General features: G+C 39.1%; 1 protein-coding gene across 2 annotated transcripts in view; it reads right to left on the reverse strand.

The window, feature by feature from the left end:
- Nucleotides 1-6,072, reverse strand: part of LOC120915387 (bone sialoprotein 2-like) — a 55,322-nt gene extending 49,250 nt beyond the window's left edge. For both annotated transcript variants that reach the window (XM_040325854.1, XM_040325844.1), the window contains exons 1-2: nucleotides 5,967-6,072; nucleotides 25-85 (exon numbers count right to left, since the gene is read on the reverse strand). In XM_040325854.1, the coding sequence (XP_040181788.1) occupies nucleotides 25-78 (54 nt within the window). In that variant the 5' untranslated portion in view covers nucleotides 79-85; nucleotides 5,967-6,072. The remainder of the gene's footprint in view (nucleotides 1-24; nucleotides 86-5,966) is intronic.
- Between the last annotated feature and the right edge of the window lie 6,079 nt (nucleotides 6,073-12,151).

The following is a 12,151-nucleotide window of genomic DNA, read 5'->3' on the forward strand; positions in this document are numbered from 1 at the left end:
TATAACATTTTATGTCATACTTACATAAAATGCACTGCTCAAACTCCAAAGAACAATGAATATAAGGGCTGTCTTCATTTTCCTGCTGAAAATGTATAAAATGTATATCATTAATTTTTGTTTTTCTTTAACACATTATAGGTATACAAATGTCTAGGGAATAGTAGAAATGCTAGAATGAGAGCATATAATATGGGGTTACATTTATAAGTGGATTTCCAAACACACTCCTGACACAGCAAGTAGGATGACAACTCTAGTCTATTTACAGGAAGCGTGCATCTTCCTGTGTCATCTGTATGCTTATTGGACTATACATGGGCATAATCACACAGCACACTTCTAATTAAACTTATATCATTCTTTGATTTTATATTCGTAGAATTACCTTTGTAACAGATGTATCCTTTTTGGAGACAACTTTTTTGGTATTGTTGTGATAGTAATGGTGTCATTACAGTATAGCTTTCAAATTGTGTGTCTTCGAACTATATGTATCTGCTAGAATTGTGTGACACATTCTTACCCCTATGTTGCACTGACACAGAAACTTCATTATTTTATACCTGTGGTGCCCTGTACACACAATCGGACCTTTGTCCGACCAAATTCAAATCGGAATTCCGACGGAATTCCATCGGAGGAAAAGAGAACATGTTCTCTATGTAATCTCCGATGGAATTCATCAACATTATTCAATGGAATTTCTCCGATGGGCATACACACGGTCGGAATTTCCGATGGAAAAAGTCTGTGTGTACGAGGCCTTAGATGGAAAAAGCTTTCATGCAATTTTGATATACTGTTTGAGGAGTATGTGCATATGGACAGTTCTTACTATTATGGCCATGGTTCATATTTAAAACACGGACCAACCAAGCTCAGCTAAACTCGTTCTGTTTAAAATAAACTAAATTAAGCTGTTTGAAAAAGGAAAATGTGGGTCAGTTTGTTCTGGCTGTAGAGGGCCAATGAGGTATTGGTTTTGGACCTGCATGCAAACGATGAGGATGAGGTGTTTATGCAAAATAGATGAGGAGGTAATGTTAGGCTTAGCTCCTAGTGACTAAGTGCAACAGGGAGATGTCACTTAAGGACAGAACATAGGAGCCAGTAGAAGAAACCACAGTGCAGTCCAGTGGAGGAACAGGTTATTTGACACACCCGGAGATGTCAGATACTTGCAACAGTTAAAGATCAGCAATGTGACCAACATAGACTGCCATGTATGTACTTACCCTACTCTTTAACAGCCAGCTTAGCTGAAAATGCTTAAAGTAATGACAGGGTCTTATTTTTTTTTTTACTTTAAAGGGATAAGTTTAACATGTTAAAAGATCAATCCACTCAAAACTCATGTTTCAGTTTTTGGTAAATTGTGGAGAACTAAATCCCCTGACTATTTCTTCTCTTTGGTATGCTATATGTGAGATGTATGAGCATGGGTTATGAGGCCGGGGGTTCCAACTCTTTCTGTTCTTGTGGATTTTTAAAAATGTATTTTATATGGAGAAAGCAGCTGAAGGAGCTTGAACAAAGGGTAGGCACAGACACCCAAATCTCCCAAGTTGAAAGTGCAAAAAATAGGACATATATCTCACTGATTAAGTGTCTAAAACATATACAAAGCTAGGGACTGGCTTGGCTTACCAGGTTCCACCTATAGCTGAAATATTACACAACCCTTCGCTTTAGGTACAAACAGTTAAGAGTTAACTAGTTGGAGCTTAGGCTTGATTCTGAAAGCAACAGGTGGATCAGAACCTACACTGGTGTGTTTAATTATGATATACATTGGTATATAATAATAATAATTAAAAAAACAATAAACATAAAATATAATAATTTTAACACAATGGGATTGATTTACTAAAACTGGAGAATGCGAAAATCTGATGCAATTGTGCATGGTAGCCAATTAGCTTCTAACTTCAGCTTGTTCAACTAAGCTTTGGCAAACAGCCTGGAAGCTTATTGGTTTCAATGCAGAGCTGCACCAGATTCTGCACTCTCCAGTTTAATAAATTAATTCATGTATGCCTGTTTTAGAAGTGTTTAGATATAATAATCACACAGAATGCTTGTTTTCCTTTTCTGGTTCAGTGTAAATGATTTAGAAACATATTTTCCAAGATGTCACCTCTGCTATTTGTGTTTGGGGAGAGTGTTCATAGCTGATGCAATATACAAAGTTGAATACTAAATATATTTAAAACACTTGAATTACAAACCATAATTTGTTAATTACTGTGTAAAAATTTTTCACAATAGATCATATTTGGCTATACAATGTATTTATATCCTAGGGTTAATGTGGCAGTCCAGGCAAAAATGATAGTCTCCCTTAGATTTCTATGATTTCTGACATCAACTTTTGTATTATCCACTTTTGTATTATCAACTTTTTAATTTTTATAAATAGCTTATTAGAAAATTAATTCAGGAGCCCTTCTCTCTCAACAATGAATGATTTGCACAGCTGAATTTGGCTGCTCACTGACAGTTCTATGTCCCTGTTAAACCCAGCCAATCAACTCTGCTCTTCCCCATTTAGCCCTGCCTCTCATTTCCCCTTTTTTTGTGATGCATGCATGTCACATGCTTTCTTATGAACAAGGGTTCCCTGTTCTCCCTGGCCAGCAAGCTCCACTCTTCCCCACTCAGTTCTGCCTTCCATTTCCCCTTCTTGTAATGCATGCACGTCATGAATGACAGCGCTAGAAGAGAATGCATGCACCCACTGGCCACCCTGTGTTTGCCAGTGCAGGGGGATTGCAGTCCCATGATGGGGAGAAATAATACAAAAAATGAGATAAAAACTGTGATTTTTTTAAGCTTTTGGGGCATACAAGGAAGTTGTGGGGGCCCATTCAAAAAATTAAGGGTTTACAACTATTTTTATTCTGCCAATGTCATGTCCATTGTATACCTGGTAAACCAAACTTACAGTACAGTTTTTAAGCACACAATCAAATATTTGGGATTGTTTGAAAAATATATTTTATAGATTGTCAATAAAATGATACAATTTAAGGAGTATTTTTGATAAAAATACACAAACAACAGTTGAAGATCTTTGGGATGGGCTTCAAGTGACCAATTGACAACAAAGAAAAAATAAAATAAAAATGTCATTGTTTAAAGGTAAATAGAAATTTTATAAAAGCATTGGTATGGCAAAACAGTAAATATAATTTGTTAAACATATATCAAGCTGTAATATAGTTAGGCAAAATGTGACGTGGGCACCAAATGATATAACGTTATTACTTCAGTGAAATATCTGTAGAACCTGGAATGTTAGTTTGATATGTTTTGGTTTTAAAATGTGATGGATGGAAACAAAAGTTGTAAAAATGTAATAAAATCTGATTTTATGTATCTGATCAAAATCAAAATTGTCAATATTTTAACTGAAGAATATATTCTTCAACATTGAACAACAAATATACAGTTAATTTTCATTAAAAAATACAGTAAAACCTTGGTTTAAGAGTAACTTGGTTTGAGAGCGTTTTGCAAGACAATCAATTTTTTAATACATTTTGCCTTGATATACAAGCAATGTCTTGATATAAGAGTAGAGTCATGTCACAACTCAGTATAAGAAAGAAGAGAGGAGCCCCTAAGTGTAGCAATATGGTTACATTTAATGAAGGTACAGCATTTAGCAACTTTCTGCTACACTTAGAGGTGCCTCTCTTTTATACCCTGTAAAAAAAATGCTTTGGTATACAAGTGCTTTGGATTACAAGCATGTTTTTGGAACAAATTATGCTCACAAACCAAGGTTTTACCGTAGTACTAATGATATTAATTTCAGTATTCAATAAACATTTTTATTTTGGATGGAGTATAGAATAGGTAAAACCCTCTTCTTTTTTTGTTGCTAGCTTTGTTACATTGGGGGGATTTCCTTTCACTTCCTGTCCTGTAAATACAACAGGAAGTGAGAAGAAATTTCTTCAAAGTGAATGAAAGTCCCTCTGGAACAGTTGTCGCCAGAATAAGTGTCTTAATTGGAGATTTACCTTTTATTCCTGTTCTGGTGTAAAAAAAAAAAGAACGTTTTTTTAAAACTTTCAGCCCTGCTGCCAATGTTGACCAGGACAAATTGAGAGAGTGATTCTCCATAGTGGGGACAGAGACAGCAATAAAAACCTGAGAGGTGTTGAATACTTTCCTGACTCTATCCAAAAAAAAAAAAAAATTAAAATGACCCACTGTTTTCACCTTATAATTAGTTTTAGCAAAGTATAAGTAAGCTATGCCTGCTGTATCAAACAACAATGTTGGCCTTATGGCCTAATGTCAGCAAGCTTATGGCCTTAATAATTTGGGCCTATTAAATATACCATTCTAGATCAGAACTATATCTGCATTAGTCCACATGTCAAAAATGAAGTCTTGCTTGCTTTTTTCCCTGCAAGTTTAAGTTTGTCACAGCCGTTCACCAAAGTATATAATTTGAAGTGCATACACTTCAAATGCCCAATCAGAAAAAAACATATATTTTGTTTAAATTACTCTAAACCTGATTGGATATTTAAAAAAACATAGGTGAAAGTAAAATATCTCTTTAAGTGAATTCAGTTCAAACAATATTAAACAATCTAAGTGCAATTTTTTTTAAATGTATTTTAATTTGATGAGTCCTGTTTATCAAATGTAAGCCCACTGATTTCACTGATACCCATATAACCTTTAAGCACTCTCAATGCCTTTTGTAAGAATGGTAAACCTGAACTTCATATCTGATTACATTGGACCATGCTTTTTCTAAGATTGTTGTGAGAACCATAAGCTGCATATCCTTTTCCACAAAATGCAATTGGGCTTAGAAGACTGGTGACTTGGCTGACTGTTGAAAAACTACAAGCCCATCATGCACTTCCAACTAAAGAGTTTACTGTAGTTTTAGACGCCATAGACTGTGTAAGGGTACCCCATACATGAACAACTGAGATTCATGTTAGAACTTGCTTTCCAATATGAACAGCCTTATTCAATACAACATTCTTAATCCTATGTGCTAATTATAAGTCCTTACATTAACAAGAACCCAACAGAATCTACTTTTTATTGGTCTATCTTCTTCAGTGATTCATCATTCTGATTGGTTGCACTGGGTTACAGTACTTAAGAAATAACAATAAGAACCCTTAATTAAATAAGGCCCTGTATGATAAATAGTGTGATGGTAAACCAGATTATCTTAACTTAAAGCACCAAATTGGACAGGGAGACAAATCAAATTAACTGAGTTAGCAGATTACGTGTTGTTCTACATGCTGAGTCCAAAGAAAGCAAGCGCTTACGGTTATAGTCTAGTAAAAAATAAATATTTGATGGGTTAAATCATGTGTAAACCTCCACCTAAATGAATTGTGCATAGGTACCTTTCAGAGCTGCTTTACCAAGAAAGGAGTTTTGATTTAGTTGTGTGGCCTGTATTACTTCAGTTATTCAATCTCAGGCCCCGTACACACGACCGAGTTTCTCGGCAGAATTTAGCCAGAAACTCGGTTCAGAGCTGAATTCTGCCGAGAAACCCGGCCGTGTGTACACTTTCGGCCGAGGAAGCCGACGAGGACCTCGGCGAGGAAATAGAGAACATGTTCTCTATTTCCTCGTTGTTCAATGGCAAAAGTCGGCCCGCCGATTTCCTCGGCGGCTTCCACACTGAACTCGACGAGGAACTTGATGTGTTTGGCACGTCGAGTTCCTCGGTCGTGTGTAAGGGGCCTGAGTCAGGTTGTTTGAGACAAGCACAGTTTCTCTGAGCCAAAATTAAAATCACTGCTTAAGAAACTCATCTCCACAGTCCTTGCAATATCTTTTCCAATCTGAATTTTATATTCTGAGGCCAAACATAACTTTTATTGACCAAAGCCCAATAAAACACCAAATGGAAGGAGATAGAAAAGCGAAAAAGCACAGTGTAACAGAATTAAGGCTCTTCTTACCTTTTTTCAATGAGTTCTCAAGTTTAGAGTGAAGAGCACAGATTTAGTCTGCTCAATTTGTGAAAAATGTTGCAATATAAACTCCCTCCTTGTTCTTATCCAGCCAATCAGACCACAGGGGTGACATCACTAAGCGTATTCTCACCATAAGAACCTGTAATGTCAACACTTACTATGGCCACACAGTTTACAAAAAATGTCCCTGCAATGCCAACATGTTTGTTTCGCCGACTATAATTGAAGGTCTAAGTTTACTGGAAGGGTTTGGTCACTCATGCCAACATATAATGATGTTGCAGAGTATAGCAGAGTGCACTGAAAAGCCTTTCATCTAACATTCCCCCCAGAACTATTTTAAGGAAGCACTTTTTCACAACTAACACTTATTTGTTTCTTTATTTTCTTATAATTTCTTTTAAACGTGTATAGAAAAAAGGAAGACATTGTGCTAGCCATCCAGGCTTTAATATTCATAAATAGTAGCAAAAGATGCTTTTCATTGCATTTTATGCTTTCTTTAAAGGATACCTGTCAGATAAATATGCAGGCTGCCTTTGATAAAATCATTTATCTATGATCTTACTGGCTTTAAGGGTGGCTTCAATATTCTAATAAGCCCCCTGCACCTGGCTAGGTTATGAGGAAGAGGTCCTTTTCCTCATCAACTTGGGTACAAAAAGGTACCTCCCACCCCCCCATGTTGAAGCCATGGTTCAGAAGGGGGCTGCACGCTCTTATCCATCCTGTTTTTGCCTGGTTGGATAATAGTCTAGTATACATTTTGGGGGGACCACATGCTTTAAAAAAAAAGGGGGAGTGGTGTGTATTTTTACAGGGAACCCAGCTGCCTTTTCTTTGGTGTGTGGTCCCCCATTAACATCTATATAAGGGAGTGGTATGTATTTTTACAGGGAACCCAGCTGCCTTTTCTTTGGTGTGTGGTCCCCCATTAACATCTATATCAGACCCTCATCAAGGATATGTGTCTGGTATGGATGAAGGGAATCCCCAGCCACTTTGTGTACAAAACTGTCATTAACTAGTAATTTAACTAGTAGGCTCATGTCTATTTTTGGGGGCAAAATGGCTCGCCTGAACGAGGTACAGGGTTTCCTTTAAGAGCTGGCAGAGTTGAAGAATTTTTTTTTTAAAACATTTTTGGGGATATTTATTATAGCAAAAAGTTTAAATTATTGTCTTTTCAAAATTTCCAAATTGTTGCTCTTTTTTGTTTATAGCGCAAAAAATAAAGACCACAGAGGTGAGAAAGCTCTTTTTGTGGTAAAAAAAAGGACGCAAATTTTGTTTGGGTACAGCATTGTTGACTGCGCAGTTACCAGTTAAAACAACGCAGTGCCAAATTGTAAAAAGTGCTTTGGTCAGGAAGGGGGTAAAACCTTGCAGTGGTTAAACAACATTATTTTCGTTGTTATTGTCAGTTTTGCTGTGGTAGGTTGTATACATCGTCAGATGCTACACTGCACAGGCAGGTTAGGGGCATTCCCCATGCATGTTATTAATTAGGAATTTGGCAATTTTAAAAAAAAATTGTTGCTCCTGAAGGCTTGCTGTAGAGAAGACCAGAAGACCTCTAATGCAAGGCGCTGTTGCCTCATTATCTCCACTTCTCCTGCTGCTTCCTGGTCAATTCCCCACCCCACAAGGGAACATCTCTAAGGCCGGGTACTCACAAGCAAACATGTACGGTGAAACCGGTTCGTCGGACCGTTTTCACCGTACATGCCTGCCAGAGGGCTTCTGTACGATGGTTGTACTAACCATCGTACAGAAGTCCGCGCGTAAACACTACTCGGGGCGTGTCCGCGTCGTCGCCGCGACGATGACGCGGCGACGTGGGCGGGCCTGCCTTTTAAAGGCTTCCACGCATGCGTCGAAGTCATTCGACGCATGCGAGGGACGGCGGGCGATCGGACATGTACGGTAGGTCTGTACTGACGACCGTACATGTCCGAGCGGGCAGGATTCCAGCGGACGGTTTTAAAATACGTCCAGGAATATTTGCCCACTGGGAAAAGGCCCGGCGGGCAAATGTTTGCTGGAATTCGGCCCGCTCGCGCCTACACACGACCAAACATGTATGCTGAAACAGGCCCGCGGACCAGTTTCAGCATACATGTTTGGTCGTGTGTACGGGTCCTAACAGGCAGAAGCAAAACCATGTTCCTCTACCTAAATTACAATCTCCACACAGAGATACAGTGCAGAACAATACAGCCAGTATTGGGGAAAAGATCAGCTGCAGAGGGCAATTCTGGTAACTAGCCATTTGTCCTCTGCTTCCTATGTTGGGTGCAGCTTTTACAGTTCAGGTTCTTTTTAAAATAGGCTAAAAGGGAACATTTAGAATTGGTCATTGTGCCCAAATAGTGCCCTGGAAGATTTACCTTTTGTCTTGAATTCTGAAACATTTCAAAGGACCCCCTGTTCCTACACACTCCCGTGCTATATATTTGAAGATTGCTATTATTTAATGCACTGCTTCCTCTGACTTCTAGTTTCATGAGATTTATAGGAAGATTTGTTAATGGTTCTACTGTACTTGCCTACTTACTGGAGAAAAGGCTGTACTTTATGACCTCACACAAATGCTACAATGAAATGATAGCATTAGCAGCGCTGAAAAACTTTCACATTAATGTAGCGCCCTGCTCCTAATGAATAGACGCTACAATGTAAATTTAGTGTTGTTCTGAATTGTAAATAGTTCAGAAATTATATTTCAAAGCTAAATTATCTGTTCCAGTTTAGCTGTGTTGTGTGCATTTCTCACTGTTGCCAGTAGGTGTTGTTGTCATCACAGGCCAATGTAAGAAATACAGCAAGCTAAGTGTATTGGCCATTCTTTCCCAGAAAACAGCCCAATCAGGAGCTTCTTTGTAGCTGGGCATTCCGGGAGAGGATATTTAAGTGACAGAAGCCATGTTATTCGCTCTCTCTGACCTCATGGCCCTCCTGGCCTAAAGTATGTGACAATCTTTCTCTTCTGCCTCGGGTCCTGCTGGCTCAAGGATGTGGTAATATATGTAGGCCCAGAAGTCTGACTGAGAGGCCTACTAGTCCAGAGGTGGTCCTGTGCTGTCTTGCCTGCGGGAAGAAGCCAAGCAACTAGGAACATCCAGGGGAGGACTTTTCTTGGAGAGAACCAAGCGGAAGGCTGAATTTTCAAGAAGAGCCTGATGACTCATTTGGAGGACGCGCCTAAACCAATTTACCCTCACAGTACTGCCGGATGGCTTAAAGGCTCTGGTACTGTGTAGCTGTGCTTCAATCTACCTACTACTGGTCACACAATCCGATGGCAGAGGATTATCCAGCAGTTTCGATATATTTCTAAGTCTGTGGCAGAGACTTTGTTCGTGCATCATACCTGCTGCTAGGTCAGTCAGAGAGGCCTATCCGGGTGTGCAAGAAATCCACTGATAGAAAGTGGTATCTGTCTTATGGATCCTAAAGTTCCTCAGTGATCTGCAATAAGGTATCTGAACTTCCCCTAACCCTCCACCCCTCTACTACTGCAAGTTTGCATTTATTAAAAGCATTGAAAACAAGACTAAGTGATTGGTGCATACGTCTCTTCTTCAATGTGGACGCTTAGTTCTGAAACTGTGAAAAGTAGGGTAGCGGCAGGAACCAAAATGATTCTCAGCAGCTCCTACGGGGGTACTGCTAAATTTACATTAGTTACACTTTGTCCAATCAGGGCTCTGACAGTGCTCTGGTGCCCTAATTGGCAAAGCTTTGCACCTGACCAGTGGTTAGGTGCAAGGCTTCATACAAGTAGGGTCCTAGAATGCACTGTAAAGTGCACAATGCATTGTGGGGCACTCAGCGAGCGTACATCCCGCTGAGCGCCCCACAAATTCGGGTATTCGTCGCATGGGCGAATAGGCGGTGTCTAGAACAAACTTTTGTTTTGTCCGAGCCATTCGCCCAACACTATAGGTGACTAATCCTCTGCCATCTTCTTGCCATTTTTGGCACAACTCCCACAGTTCAGTAGCTCTTTAAGAGCCAATTAGTATCTGAATATAAAGTAGTTGTAAACTCTCAAAAAAAAAACTGCAAGACAAAGGCATAATGAGCTAGTATTTATTGCATACTAGCTCATTATGAAATACTTACCTTAGATTGAAGCTGTTGCAGCGGTCCCTGTACACCACTGTGACTGGAGACATGTTTCCCAGAGTTTTTTCCGGGTTTGCGGTTTCCGGCGCTGTGATTGGCCAGAGCTGTGATGACATCACTCCCACGCATGTGCCTGGGTGCCGCCGGTCGCGGCACATCTACTAAAGATAGCACGAGTGAGCACATGTCATGGGCACTTGCGGATATAGTGAATATCTCCTAAACGGTGCAAGTTTAGGAGATATTCACAGTACCTACAGGTAAGCCTTATTATAGGCTTACCTGTAGGTAAAAGTGGTAGAAAACGGTTTCCAACCACTTTAACATCACACGACCGGGATTCCCGGCAGTATACAGTCCGCCGGGAATCCCAAGAGGAAACTCGAGAACCTGCTCGGTAAGTTTCCCCGTGTACACACTCGGCCGGGTTTCCCGTCGGGAAAACTGCGGGGAGAGCTTTGGCCGGGAAATCCCGGCTGTGTGTATGCTCCCCCGCAGTATTTCACCCATAGAAAAACTGCCGGGTTTAAAACCGCCGGGAATCCCGGTGGGAAAATAGAGAACAGGTTCTCTATTTTCCCGCCAGGATTCCCGTCAGTTTTCCTGAAGGAAGCATACACACGCCCCGTTTTCCTGGCCAAAAGATCCCCCCGCAGTTTTCCTGGCAGGAAAACCGGTCGTGTGTACAAGACGTTACATTTGGTGTAAAGTATGGTTGAATTAAAGTTTTAAACATATGACCATAGGGCCTTGGTTATGACACAGGGCACTATTGCATTTGCTTTGTTACCAAAACCAAACACAATTTTTTTTAAACGCTTCTTTCAGTTTTAAAAAAATTGACAAAAGTTGAAAAATAAGTATTTTATTAAAAAAATGGCAATTGTATGTAAAAACACGATGCTTAGCAAACAAATATATATATATATATATATATATATATATATATATATATATATATATATATAATGTATCAACTTAGAGTATTGCTGAGTGTGCGTCTTTCGAGGGACACAAAAAATAAGCACATACTGTAGGTTTTTAGCTAAAAAACACAATGCAACATTTTATTTTGTTTTATTGAAAGATGCAATAACTGCACGTTTCCGTACTTCAGCCCTTACATTATATTCAATTAAATCACAAAACTGACTGCTAATATTTATCATAACATAATTAGCATATGTTGGTTGGTAGTACTACTCTTTTAGTTATAATGTAATGTTATCAAAGCTACAGCTACTATTCCATAAAAGTGTTAGTTCATGTCTAGCAAAGTGCATATTGATAGAAATGTTTGTATTAATGTAGAACTATGGCCTCCTACTAAAAAATATTGAAGCACTTAATTATCATAGCATCTGCACTTACATTTTTCTCTTTGTCCCCCTGCAAAGTCCTACAAATACCTGTAAATCCTGACAGCTTTCTGTGATGGTATGGCAGCATTGCTTCTGAATTTAAAGTTGCCACTGTCATGTAGGCTGTGTCTGCTGGCACAACGGTGTGATTTGTAGCAATGTCACTGCTGATTTACATACTTGCAGATAGTCAATCACACCTAGTCCTGTTCACTACATTCTGGATGGACTGCACTGCCTCTGTTGCTGAAGCCCTCCCATTGGAAGCTGCAGTGTCTGGAAGGGAAGTGTGTAAGACACAAATGAAGTAGGATTTGTGAAAGTCAGCAATTGTAAAATCATTTTTTTGTTTATTGTTAAAGGTTTGTGCGTCACATAGTAACTGGATTTGGTATTTTTTTAGACTGCTATGCAGGAGCCTTTTAGTTATACTTTAGAGGCCAAATTCACAATACATAATGTGAAAAAAAAAAACTACGATACTGCCATTCTTTTAAGAGAATATAATGCTGTTAAAGTGTAAAGCTTTTCTTTTAGAGTTTTGGCTAGAGCGAGGAAGGGTTAGAACCCCTGTGAAGTTCAAGTATTTATAACTATCTAGGGCTAAATTAAAGTGGTTGTAAAGGTTAATTTTTTTTAAAATAACAAACATTATTATGCACAGAGTGGCCTCGATTC

This window comes from Rana temporaria, chromosome 1 (assembly GCF_905171775.1).
Source record: "Rana temporaria chromosome 1, aRanTem1.1, whole genome shotgun sequence".
NCBI lineage: Eukaryota > Metazoa > Chordata > Amphibia > Anura > Ranidae > Rana > Rana temporaria.